General features: G+C 43.1%; 1 protein-coding gene across 1 annotated transcript in view; it reads right to left on the bottom strand.

The window, feature by feature from the left end:
- Positions 1-2,071: 2,071 nt before the first annotated feature.
- The window catches only part of IDS (iduronate 2-sulfatase), a 34,338-nt gene continuing 21,879 nt past the window's right edge, over positions 2,072-14,530 (bottom strand). Inside the window, exon 10 of the mRNA XM_081126443.1 lies at positions 2,072-2,403. Within this exon, the coding sequence (XP_080982569.1) occupies positions 2,375-2,403 (29 nt within the window). The 3' untranslated portion in view covers positions 2,072-2,374. The remainder of the gene's footprint in view (positions 2,404-14,530) is intronic.

Raw genomic sequence — 14,530 nt, 5'->3', positions numbered from 1 at the left:
TTCCATTACATATATATTGCATCTTTATCCATTCATCCATTGACATTTAAGTTGTTTTTATACCTTGGCTGTTGTGAATAATGCTGCAATGTACACGAGGGTACAGATATCTCTTTAAGATAGTGATTTCACTTCCTTCAGATATATACTCAGAAGTAGGATTGCTGAATCACATGGTAGTTCTATTTTTAATTTTTTTAGTAACCTTCATAACACTTTCCATAGTGGTTGTACCAATTTACACTCCCACCAACAGTATAAAAGGGTTTATTTTTCTCCACATTCTCACCAGTACTTGGTATCTCTTATGATTTTTGTAATAGCCATTCGAATGAGGTGATATCTTATTGTGGTTTCGATTTGCATTTCCCTGATGATTAGTGATGTTGAGCACCTTTTCATATACATGTTGGCCGTTTGTATGCCTTTGGTAAAATTTCTATTGAGGTCATTACCTATTTTTAATCAGGTTATTTGTTGCTTTGCTATGGAGTTGTATGAGTTATTTATATATTTTAGATATTAACCCTTTATCAGATATATCACCATGTCACTTTCTGTGGAGGCTTGGAGAGCCAGTGCATAATGTTAAAAAAGAAATTTTTCTCAAATACTGGTAGAGTGCCCCTGTATTTATCAACAATTGCCATGTTCATAAATGTCATTATTGACTCTTCGTTAAAGCAGGTTCCTAAGGATATTCTCTAATTTTAGGTTGAGTCGTATGAATTTATAGCATTCATCAATTTGTAATATATTTCAATAAAGTCTTTCTGCCACATTTTAATTTTTTGTCAAACATTTATTAAGCACCTGTTATGTTTCATGTACTGTGCTAGGTATTGGGGTATTAATAATAAACAAGAAATATATGGTTCCTTCCTTCAGGGAGCTGGGAAATATTATGAAGGAAAAGAACAGGGTTTTTTGAGAGCGTATAACATGGGACCTCACCTATGCAGAGGGGACAGTGAAGGCCTCCTGGAAAATATAACATTCTCACTGAGAATGGAAAGATATATAGATATTGGCCTTGACATGGCATTTGTCAATACAATCTTGATTAATTGGAATATTGAAGAAATAGGGTATTTAGGTTAATTAAAAGTTCTAGCTTTTTAATTAAATAATTAATTAAACCTCATTTATAAAGACTGCCAGTACTTTCATACCCATTTTCTTATTTTACTGTTACAAACTCTCAAAGAGGGAGACTGAGCCCGGCCGGGCGTGGCTCAGCAGTTGAGCATCGACCTAGGATCCAGGAGATTGGGGTTCGATTCCCGGTCAGGGCACATGCCCAGGTTGCGGGCTAGGCAGCCGATCAATGACTCTCTCATCATTGATGTTTCTATCTCTCTCTCCTCCTTTCCTCTCTCTGAAATCAATAAAGATATGTTTAAAAAAAAAAAAAAAAGAGGGAGATTGAGAATGTATTATTTTCTCTGTTTTTCTAGACATTCTCTGTGCCCCACCCATGTCCCTTAGCCCTTACCATTTCCATGCACCCTGACCCAACTTCCAAATGCCAGAATCAGAGTCTTTGTCTGAGTGCTGTCTCTAACTACTGATGTCTGCTCAACCTGCCCATGTGGCAGCCCTGAAGGATGACACATTATTCCCTACACTGGAAGCAGCTCTGAACCAATGACTGATGGGAGTTATTGTATGAATGAGCCAGCTCCTTCACCCCTTGGGCATGACAAGTTGGAGGCACGTGTTCTACTCTGGTATCTAGAGTTCCCCATAAGGAGTAAGTTTCTGCTGTCCACAGTAGTAACTTACTTGTATAACATACCTTTTTTAGCTACTTTCCTTCCCTGTATCATTTCTTCATTCCTTTGCAGGTATGTCCTGAGATCCCCACTGTGATGGTTAATTTTATGTGTCAATTTGCCTAGGCCATGATGCCCAGCTGTATGGTCAAGCATCAGTGTGTTTGTTCTATTAAGTTATTCTTTAGATGTGATTAACATTTAAATCAGTAATCTCTGAGTAAAGCAGGTTACCCTCCATGTGTGGGTGGGCCTTATCCAATCAGTTGAAGGTCCTAAGAGAAAAACACTGAGGTCCCCTCAAAAAGAAGAAATATATTTGTAATATATATGTATGTATATGTACAGATAGATGATAGATATACATATAGATAGATGCACACATAAACATATGCAGAGCTAAGTGACTTGCTCAAGTCACAAAACTAGTTAGCTGTAGAGCTCAGACTAAAAATTCTATGTCCTCACTGGCACGGATTCCACCTTGAAGATTTTGTAAACACTTGCCTAGTACTCCCCTTCCTGCATCCATGGCAGACATCATGAGTTGATCTCTTCTGGGCCTGGTCGCATCCTCAGAAACTTTCTCAAGACACACTCTAAGGCAGCTTTTTGCAGTCAACAGGACCTAGCATGAAAGAAAAAAACCTGTTTGTCCTCCTTGTTCTGGACTATATTCGGAAACTTTCTGAAATGCATCATCATGACTTTGACAATGACTGGCAGTAACTACCTCATTTTCCCACCTCTGCTGCTTTATTAGCTCCTTGAAGCTAGAGTCAAGTGTGCCTTCTAGCTCCACCCTACCCTGCCACCTTCACCACACACTTAGTACTGATTCAAGCCTACTCCATTTTCTGACAGATGCTGCAGAGACCACCCGTCCTAGCCCCAAAAAACCCACACCCAAGGGACTGGAGCTTGAACTTAGTGTCACTTCCAAAGGCCAGATCTGATGATCCATCCACAGCTGAGTCCAGCATGGGGCCTGGCCAAGAGTAAGCAGTACTCTGTATTAATGGACTGAGAAAAGGAACACATGAGTGAATGAGTACCTCTAAGCACAGTGAGTTATTTCAGTCTCTGATTCCAGTGGCCTTTAGGGGAGTTAAGAACAAAACAAGAGACACAAAGCTGGTCCTGTTATTCTCGAATCCCCACACATGAGCCTAGAGCTCATTCAAATATTTGCCAAAGTGCTTACAGATGCTGCAGCTTCTCTTGTTATGGAATCTAAGGCTGTGGATCTTGGAAAGTGGATTTGCAAGATAAACTCAGCAGAGATGGCAAACCCTAGTAGATTAATAGTGGCAAAAGGAGCTGGTGTAGGAATCCTCCAACTACCTAGGGATACAACCTGTCGACATTGGTCTGGTCAGCTCCTGCAAGAAGGAGCATGGGACAAGTTCTGCTTTCAGTTATGGAAAAAGCTGGGCCCTCCTCCATCATGGCTGTGGCGGCGGGGTGGGGGGGTGGGGGGGGGTGGCTACAACTTACACAGCTGCAGCACATCAACAGAAAAAAAAGCAAAAGGCTGCAGGTTGGGTGGGAAACCATGACAGAGACAGCCAGAGCCTTCCACAGAGGAAATGCTTTAGCAAATAAGGTCCAACCTCTGCGCCCTCACTCCTACCTTTGACCTGCTTTTCTGTCAGAAGTTAACTGCAAGGACCAGCTGGGGAAGTGTGGATGCTGGGAAATGAGAATCTGAGGCTCCCAACTCTCAGTGGGAAAACAGGCAAGCTTTTCTCCTGTGTGAGTACATAATCTTCCAAGGTCAGTTTGATGCCATGAACAAGGAACCTAAAGCCATCTGGACCAGAGATTAGAAGAGGGTCCTAATGTCAGCAATGGGGACACTGACCCCCAAGATTAAGGCTGTTGTTGCAGTACTATAACCATTCTGATGCTCTGGGTTTAGAACGTCGGATAGTTTACACGGTCTGAGATAGGCAGGATGTATCATCCCCTTTACACTTGAGAAGACTGATTAAGGCTCAGATAGGTTAATGCACTTACCTAAGGCCACACACCTAGTCCTGGGTGGAGTCAGAATTCACACTCTGAAATCAGGGCCCATTTTCACATGCCATGCAACAAGCTCTCAAACAGTGGTCAAAAAGTGATGCAATAAATACTTTGCAAACACTTCTGAGGCCCTGTTCTGTGATCTGAGAATATAGTGATAAATAAGATACCACAAGGTCCCTGCTCTCTGGATCCAATGTTCTATTGCTGGAAATATACAATGATGACTCACTACCAAGAATATAATAAGTTCAGAAAATGGTGGGTACTATGAAGGAAATGAAGCCAGGTAATGTGAGAGAAAAGTGGCAGGTCTAAAGACTGGGTGAGCAGACAAATTAGGCAGGTGACATTTTCTACAGCCCTGGACCCTTTGAGGAAATAATGTTCTCCTAGGCTTTGGACTTGTGAATACCAGGGCAGGGCCAGCTATCCAGATCAAGGTCTAGCCTCTAGAGGTGATGACCTGTACAGTAACCCGTGTCCCCACCCCTTCTGTCAGTTAGCCTCCCCCAGTCCTGGTCTCCCCTACCCTGGAAGCGGCCTTCAAGCTACTGTCTGGCCCAGTACCATGCCAGTCTGGGACCCCTCCAACCCAAGGAACTCAGGAAATGTGTATGCGTGTGAGTTAGGTTTGAAGTTAAACTCATCCAGGTCTAGTTCTAGAAAGAACTAGAAAGAAATGAAATAAATTTATGATTGTATATTGCCATTTACAATGAACAGAGCTCCTATGCAGAGAATAGCTGGCCTTTCATGGGACTCTAAAATATGACAGCAGGGAAGGACAGATCCTAGATGGGGAGACCCAAGGCCAGGGAAATTTTTCCCAGGTCACTCCATGGGTAACAGTCAAGGTCAGGGTCAGGGTCAGGGCTTGAATCTCAGTACTGGGAGGGCAGAGATGGGAACATATTCCCTAACTTCCAGGTGTTCACAGCCTAGGCAAACAATAAAAAAATGTTCCAAATAATTGCCATCAACTTTGATACTTGCAGAGTAGTAATTGTATTTAAAAGCTGCCTTTGTTTTCAGAAGAATCCCCTAATCAGAGACCTCCTTCCCTCTTAAATGTTTCTACTACAGCAGTGGTGGCCTGGGATGTGCAGATTTATCAGTTTCAAGTGGGCCCCACCTTCTCCCTGATTTCAAGGAGTTTGCAAAATGAGAAGACACATGGGCTGATGCTAGACCCTACCCAGATGTGGCACATTCTCAGCACTTGCTCACTGAGGGCATCCTTCTCCCGAGCAAACAGGCCCAGAGAGGGAAAGGGGCTTGTACAAAGTCATCCAACTCTCAGGTGGCAGAATGGGATCAACCTCAATCTGTGTGGGCTCTTCCAGATCTCTGCCCCCCAGGATTTCTCCTGGGCTACCTGGAGGTGCAAGTAGACCCACAGGAGTGGACCAGAGGTTGGGGGATCCTCAGGAAATGTTTTTTATTTACCAAACCAGAAAATGGAAATTCCAGGGCTGCACATCCCCACTGAGTCCTAGAGACCTCTAACCATGTGGGAGGGCTTTGTGGAGTCAGAGAAGGTGAACATTTATGTGTTCGGTCCTCAAGGACTTCAAGGAGCTGCACATTCAAAATGCCTAGTGTGTCATCTACAATACAATGCAAAGGCCCCTTGCTTGCTTCACCTCTTTCTCTGGCTGCCCAGAGTTAAATCTACTGCTGGTCCCACCTGCAGCCCCAGTCCCACTGCAGGGCCAGTGGTGACCACACCAGAGGAAAGGGCCTGTATCAGTACAGCATGTGTGCACAGGTTCTCCCACAGTCAGGACACAGGTGACCATCAATTAAACTCAGTGAGGCTGGGAATCAAGTCCTCAGAAATTGGTGTGCCTGTGCAGCTGTTAAGGGGAGGGCAATAACCAAAAAGAGGAAAATAGAACATTACCTCTAGCTACCACTTCTCAGTGAGCAACTCCTTCCTCTGAGGCGCCTTACCAATAGGCAGGTCTGAGAGCCCATTCTTTCTCTGTCTGAATGTATGGCACCCATCTGGGATTAGAACTGCCTGTGCATGGCTTCAGTTCTGACCACTCAAAGTCTCCAAGTTCCCTCAGGGCAGTTCAATGCTACCTGAGCAGAGCCACCCTTCCTGTGTAGGGTGGTCAGAGTTTGCAAATCAAAATGCAGGACATCTAGTTAAATTGGAAGTTCTAAGAAACAACAAATCATTACCTACAGTAATCAATTATTCATTGTTCATCTGAAATTCATATTTATCTGGGCGTCCAAATTTTATCCCGCAGCCCTATTCCTGCAGCCCACTTGGTGCTTCACACCTGCCGCTATTACTTGTTAATGGAGAAAACAGTGCAATATCCTGTTTTGCAAAAGTATTTGGGGATAAATACTACAGGCTGCAGCCACAATTCTTCCTCTTGTATCATTTTTGGAGGATTGTATTCAAGATATACAAAGCCTGCATCTGGAAGGATGCAAATGAGACCCAGTCCTAGAGAGGGGGAAATGAGTTAGAAAAGCAGTTAGAAAACAACCTCAGGGGATCTGAAATCAACGTTTCATCTGCCGAGTCTTTTATCCTCGTTAATTCATAACAGTGTCTTTAAAATTCTGGACTAGAATACGAGAGCAGTCAGTGCGTGAGTGTGACCGTCATTACTGCTAGGAGAGCCCCCCCCTCCCCGCCCCCACCAGCTGCTCGCCCTCTTCCCCGTTCTTGTCGCCACAGCGGCCTCCACTGGCCTCTCGGGGAACCGCATGCTGTCTCCACCCCGGGCTAGCACCCTCCCGCGCTTTGAGGGAGCAGTGGTGCACCTCACAGCTCTAGGGCCTTGGCGGTGTGGAAGGATGGCAGCCAAAAGGCAGAAGTCCAAGTGCACTACTTGGAAACAAAGCTCTTTCCTGCCGCTGTGAAGCTCCGACCAGATCAGGGCTGTATTTCATCTTGCCTGAGAACGTGTAACATATCTGCTGACACAATTTTACAGACGTTTTCTTCAAAACAGACTCGGCTTTGTGAATATTTTTCTTCAATTATCAAGCTGTGGTGGTGGAGACGTAAAAAAAACCAAAAAACCTTTAATAGAATGAGAGATGGTTGGGCTCGGGATTCTTTTTCTACGCATTGGGTTATGCTTAAGTAGATAGTTGGGGTGTGTGGGAAAGGTAAAACCACTGAATTAGAACCCCTACCCCACCCACTCCCTCTTACCACCAACCTAGCGGCCATCTCCCTTTATTTCCAACAAAGGGAGGCACCACAAATCTATTATTGAAAACACACTACTCCCATAACCTTGTTCATTTTCATATATGTAGCTCAGGGCAAGAGGTTCTCTGCCACAGCTTCCCTTTGATTTGAAAGCAATACAAAGAATGAAGGGAAAGAAAAAAATGTGGCCAAAAAGGGGCTCTAGCTTGATCCTTACACACACACACACACACACACACACACACACTCATGCCCTTCATTTACATAAAAAGGCAGTTTTCCAAATGGGTGGTCACCAGTCTGTCTCCTTTCACAAGTTGATTTTTTAGCAGCTCCACAGCTTTTAGTTGGCTTATTTGCTCATTATTTCAGCTGAAGCCTACCTCCTGGATGGGAAAGAAAAAGGCTGCCCAAGCCACAGCCTTTGCAACAGCTGCCACAGAGAACTGAACTTAGAGGTGGCCACAGAATAGACTTGGTGGACTTGGGTCTGAGGTCTGCTGCCGCTTGGCTAGCTGTGAATCCTTGGCTGAGTGGCTTCCCTCCTCTGGGCTTCAGCTCCTCTCATGGAATAAGGAATTGCGCTGGAGTCCTCCCAACTCTGACTCTCTGCCATTGCCACTGCTAACACTGGTGGCCCCTGCTAGCCCACTGCTGCTGCAGAGCCTGTGTGCTGTGCCATGCCACACTGCTTCCTACCACAAAGATGGAGTCACCGTGGTTCCTATCTCACAAATTGGGGAAGAGGGTATCTGCTTAACTGGGTCAGGGTCACATAACTGCTCTCTAGCCAAAAGGGAACCACAGGAAAAGTGGCCACCTGGTATTTTGTGCCTTTACAATGGCAAGTGAGCTCTGCTTCCCACCCAAAGTATTAGCATGGGGAATTTCCCCAGCAGAGGAACATGTTTATCATGCTGGTGGCCAAAATCATGACAAATGTCCTCTATATGTGCCTTTCACCTGGAAATTTCATTTCTACAATTTAATCCTTTAGAGTTAGTTAATACTCATACAAGTATTCATTCATGCCACTAATATTTGTTGCGGGGTTACCATGTGCTAGGCACTGAGAGATAATAGTACAAAAACAGACACTCTATGCCCCCAAGGAGCTCACTGGGGGGAAACACATACAAATGAAATAATTATATAAATGAATGTGAAAGTACAACTGAGCTGAGGGCTAAGAAAAAGTGGTACATACACTATAACCTAACCTACTAAAAGGCATTAGGGGAGGATGCCCTTGGGAAGGGAGGGTCAAGGATCTGTGGCAGGTCAGTAGGGACCAAATCATGAAGAGTATACACAAAGGCCAGGTTAAAGTGCTTTCTGCCTATCATCACTTCAACTGGAAGCCACTGAACACTGTGTGTGGGGATGCGGGATGTACAAGCAGTGAGCAGTGACATGATCAGATTTGCATTTTGCAAAGATCATCTTCAGAACTATGTGAACTGGACTGCAGGGCAGCAGGAGTAGACAACCACTTAGGAAGCGGTCAGGTGACCAACCAATAGGAGAGGGTGGCATGGAATGGTATGGGTATAGATAGATGCCTGAACAGGTTCAGGATATACTGAAGGAGGTAAAATCCACATAGCCTTTTGGTGGATGTCTACACCCCATGTGGTTGCAATGCTTTCCAGGCCCTGTGGCCAGTAGTCATGAAGGTCAAGGCTGAAAAGAGCAGTTCACATTTATAAGCTCTCATGGGAAAAGAAGGAAACCAGTTTTGTCCTCCAGGAAATAGTATCACGTTCTCACATGCCAATGCTTCATATTTGTGTGTCACAGAAAGTTGGAGTTGAGGAACCCCTTAGAAATCATGCAGCATGAAAAGCAGGTTGTAATATAGGATGTAGAAAAACTGATAGAATGTAAAATTGTTCAATATATTATGCATTGGAAAGGCTATGCCAGGTTAACAGTGGTGTTAGATTGTCTTTGCTTTCTAATATTTTTCTAATTTTTCTGTGATATGTAAATAATACGGCAATAAGGGAGGAATCCAATATTATTTTTTAAAAGAAATTACTGAGTATACATAACTCCCCTTCTATCAGAGAAGAAACTGAGATGGGAGAATCTCTCTGGATAGGAAGAAAGGAAAAATCCAATCAACTATTACTATAGAAACTTTGTTATTGTTTTAAAATCTTCATATTTATTTGAAAGCTCCTTGTCCTTAAAGATTTTTCAAGGCTATGTGCAAAGGGATACTCATTTTATATACTTAGCACATTATTTTAATAATTGGGTGTGTATTCCTCAAATCATGAATCTCAGAGACAGAAGGGAGGTTAGTAATTGCCCTGCTCTGTCAAATGATTGCCTGTGTCAGAGTTCCTCAGCCTCAACCTCGGCACTATTGCCATTTGGGGCCAGATGGTTTTTGTTGTTGGGGTTGTCCGATCACCCCTGGCCTCTCCCCACTCAATGCCAGTAGCACTGCCCCCAAGTTGTGACAATAAAAAATGAGTTCACACACTGCCCAATGTCCCCTGAGGGTAGAATCACCCTTGTTGAGAACTACCAGCCTAGGTATTGCTTACATACCTCAGGTGACAGAGAGCTTACCACAACAAGGAACAGAGTCTTCCAACCATGAGTTGCTGTTAACATCCAACCTTTCACTGAACTTCCATCTGTCTCCTTCAGCCTCTGGTGCTGGTTCGTTCCTTAAGGCCATTAGAGAGCATGTCCAATCTCTCTTGCCTATAATGGTTCTGCAGAGATTTCAAGACAGCACCATGCTTTGCCCCTCATTACTATCCCCTGCCACATGCTCCCAAGTTTTTCTCTCCCAAGTTGAACATTCCTCCTTAGGCTGTTCCTCACATGCCATGTTGGGTTTCCTGTTTGTGCATATTTCTATAACAACTCTGGATCCTTGGCTAAATACAATTCTCCAGGTGCCTGCTGACTGTGTAGGAAGAACAGCTGACCATCTCCCTCCTCCTGAATACCCATTTATGTAGCCCAACATTCCTTTCACTTCCTGGCAACTATGTTACACTAAGTCCCCATCATAAGCTCTTGACCAAAATGCTAAAGGTTTGTATGTATCACATTGCTCCCTTGTGTCACCCCCCTAGCTTCTTGGTTCTGGGGCCCACCTGTTTGGTAACTATCAAGGTTCATCAAAGCGCACTTAAGTCAAGGCACTAAGTAGGTACTTTTCCAGTTGAAACCTCAGGAACTCACGCATTTCCTTCCAGAAGATGAGTCAGTTCTCTTTTAAGTGGCTGCTATTGCATATCTGGTTTCCCTAAACAAAGGCCCACCTGACTGATCACCCCACTTCCTTCTTTCTGAGGAGTTTCTAACTTCAGGGCAAGCTTGGAGAAATATTACTGCTCAGAAAGGCATTTCTACACTCAAGAGCCACTCACCCCTACTTGCCCTATCCTCACATGGATGGGAACATTTTGGATACTGGAAGAGAGCAAACCTGTACCACAGTATCAAGATTTGTTAAATGGTTTCATTTATTTTAAGGAAGCATCAAGCAGTCCCAAAACAACAGGAAGGATTGTACACAGAATGATAATGGCAAATTTAACATGATTTAATCATACAATAACTCATGCTACCCTTAACACAAATATCTTTTTAACAGCATGGAAGAGACGAATTCATAAAACCCGTTAAGTAAATGAAGAGTTTTGAATATAAATCACCTGTAAAAGTTTCTTTCCAAAACACAACCAAAATTACGATAAATTAGGACAAGGGCTGTGTCAAGGTCAGCCTCAGTCCTACTCCAAACCATCTTACTCATATAAAGCAATGGTTCTTGACCTTCACAGGCAGAATAAAGCAACAGCAGTTTACCACTGGCCTTTGCTCCTCTCTTTGCCCACATCCTAACTCTTGCTTCCTAGTAGGTACCAAATACACTAGACCTTTGTTCCCTGCTGGCAGTGGGACTCTGCTCCTCCTGCCTGGGCTTTGCCACGTGATCCTGTGCAGGCACATGCAAGTGGTTTCAAGACACCTCATTTAGAGCCTTCCCAAGCCATGTTTGTTTTCTTCAGCCTGGACTCACCCCCATCAGAGATCTAAGAATCCAGAGTCAAACAAGGGTATTTTTCGGTGACTAGCACCATTGGCTGCCAGTGATCTTGTGTGGGATGTGGAGTAACAGCCAGCAAACTCTGTCACAAAGAAAAGCCCTTGAAGGTAGGCTCACCACAACATCAGACTGCCAGTATTTCAGCAGACACTTCAGAGGAAAGTGGCACCTGCACCACCAGGTGGGCAAATGGACAGGGATGCCAGCAGGAGCTTCAACAGCATGGGGAAGGCAAGTCCTGAGAACAGGGAGGGCTCTTACCTACCATGGCAACACTATGAGCAATCCGAGGGCACCAATTAATGACAGCCCTCTCAGCTTCAAGTTCTCATGAGCAGAAAAGAGACTGACCAGGAGTGCTAAGGGGACACAGAGTGCATTGGGGCAGAGACGGGCTAGGCTGACAGCATGCTCAACCACAATAGGCTAAACCTAAGGCCAAAAAAGGAAATGGGTGGAGACCAAAGGGGACAGCTGGGTTCTATTTCAATGCTGGATCCGAGGCCAGAATTCAAGAGACTCCTCAGAGGAGTTATAACTTCAGGTTGGATTTGGGCAAGGAGAAGGGGATAAACCCAGTTTCTGAATTTATACCCAAAGCGCCTCACATGGTGCCTTGGGAACCTGGCAGGCATCAGTGAGGTTGGCCCTAGAGGGGAGAAGAGCCAGCCTTTGTCATCCATCATTCAGAGAAATCTTGCCCTCTGTAGACTGGGTGAGGTTCCTTCAGAGTTACGTTGCTCATGTCTCAGCACACACCCCAACATTTTTAAATGATTAAAGATGAATGTAGGCTGGGTATATACCCAAAAGAATGAAAAACAGAGACTCAGATAGCTGTATAGCCATGATCATAGCAGCATTATTTGCAATAGCCAAAAATTAGAAACAAACCAAGTGTCCATCAAGGGATGAATGGATAAACAAAACGTGGCCAATCCATACAATGTAACATTAATCAGCCTTTAAAAAGGAAATTCTGCAATATGCTACAACATGGATGAACCTTAACAATATTATTCTAAGTGAAATAAGCCAAACTCAAAAAGACAAATATTGTATGATTCCACTTATATGAGGTTCCTAGAGTAGTCAAATTCATAGGGACAGAAAATAGAATGGTGGGAGCCAAGTGTTAGAGGGAGGGGAAGAATGCAAAGATAGTGTTTAATGGGAACAGAGTTTCAGTTTGGCAAGAGGATAAGAGCTCTGTGGATGGATGGAGGTGACAATAGCACAACAACGTGAGTGTACTTATTGCCACTGAACTGCACATATAATAATGTTTAAGACGGTAAATTTCATGTTATGTGTATTTTACCACAGTTTTTAAAAATGCATACAAATTGAGAATTTCAGTTGAAAGATTAGTATAGGAAGGTAAAGCCATTACAACTGCTAACCAAGAATCGTCACTTTCACGAAAAACCACATTAACATTATTTTAGATCAAAAAAGCAGGATACAGGATTGTACGTGGTAAATTTCAGCTATGTAAAGATAAAAATGTCCATATCTGTACATATGTAGGTGAGAAAATAGCAGAAAAAATGCACATGTCAATAGTGGTTATATTCTGGAAGGTGGACTTTTCATCATCATCATTTTCCACAGTGAACATGTGTTACTTTGCTAGTGGGGTAGAGAGTCAGGATAAATCAAGTATAAAACCAAACCACAAAAAAACAAAGGACTATGAATATTTATTCAGTCACCAGATTGAGAAAGTTCTCCAGGTTTAACAGGAAAATACAGGGAGGAAAAATCACATAGGAAAAGAGCAATTTGTTTCATTACTTAAAAAGTGAAACCCATAATCCAAATTAAAAGGCAATTTCACATCCTGGAAATACAGATGTCCAAAATAGTACAAAGAGGAGATGATCAAATTCATCAATGAGCAAAGAATTAGAAGGCAAAACATGATACCGCTTTTATCTATTATTGTTAGCGGTGGGTTTTCAGGGATTTTATTGGTTTTATGGTTTTTATTTGTATGCTTATTTGCTTTATTTTTAGTTTCACTACCCTAAGGTAGCAGGAGAGTGGGAAGAAGAGCAAAATAGAGAAGCTTTTGACAATGTGGCACTGAAAGACTATCCTAAGAGAGTAATTTGAAATACATAAAAAATTATATTCAAAAAGTTATTCATCACAGCATTATTTACAATTATTTACAAAATTTGGAAATAACCTAAACTTTGAATAATTGAAAGAAGGCTATGTAAATTGATAAAACTACACAATAAAATATATTCTAACCAGTATAAAGCATCTTCGCAAAAATCTTTAATAACAACATGTAATAGTGGAAGAGAAAAACAAGAATACAAAATTGCACAATAAAGCACATACTATGATCACAACTATGTAAAAATTCACACACCAAAAAAGACAAGATATTAAGTGACTATCTTGGGGTAAAATACTGATGCATTTTCTTACCTTTTACTACATTTCTGTCTTCCAATTTTTCTATAATTAACACAATTTTATAATCAACAAAAATGCCTTTTTTAAGTAAGAGGACCACAAGATTCTTTGGTGATGTTCACTTCATCCCATGATGTAGTCTAGAGAGTCACAAACCCTCAGCCTCTTGTAGGTGGGAGTGTGGGAGCAGGGTGTGAAGAATGATAGTGAATGGATGGTGAAGGGAGAAGAGGAAAACCTAGGGGTGGATAGGGAGGCAGGGATTGGCAAAGGAGAGTGCGGGACCAGTATGCAAACTGGTCAACCGAGGAAAGGGGCTTTGTGGAGTCAGGGAAGACTCTGACTGCTCAGCGGAGGTCTGTGTAGACCCAGTAGTAGGCACTAACGGTGTTCTCAAAGGGCAGGATCAAATAGGGATTTCAGGAAGACACATGGATTCTTTAGGGACGAGGGAGGAAAGAGGAGGGGTGGGTAAACTACTTGGGAAGGAGGTGAGAAGGGCTGAGGCGATGGCCATGGAAATGGAGAAAAAGAGGCTGATTGCCAGAGCAAACTCCCTATGCTACGCTTAAACAAAACACACTTCACTCACTTCTGCATATGGCTTTGCTGCCAAACCCAGGGTAGAGAATCAAGCCACAGGAAGAACTTGCCAACAACCAGGTGGATCCAGCTCAAACTCAGTTGATCTAGAGCAGCTCCATTCAATCAACTTGCTGTGATGACAGAAAGGTTCTAGATCTGTGTTGTACAATATGGTAGCCACTAACCAACCACATGTGGCCATTGAGCACTTGAAATATAGCAAGTGCAACTGAGATTCTGATTTTGAAATATTTATTTAATTTTAACTAATTTAAAATTAAAGTCACATGTGCTTAGTGGCTACTGGACAGCACACACATAGGGGTAGTGGTTCTCACAGTGTGGTCTTTAGAGGAGCAGGGTGATTTGTAAGAAATGCAAATTCTCAGGCCTCACCCAGACACACTGGATCAGAACCTTTGCATTTGGGCAGGCCCC

Source organism: Miniopterus schreibersii (genome assembly GCF_964146895.1).
Source record: "Miniopterus schreibersii genome assembly, chromosome: X".
NCBI classification, from domain to species: Eukaryota; Metazoa; Chordata; class Mammalia; order Chiroptera; family Miniopteridae; genus Miniopterus; species Miniopterus schreibersii.
Note: the sequence above shows the minus strand (reverse complement) of the source record. Positions and strands in the feature narration are given on the sequence as shown.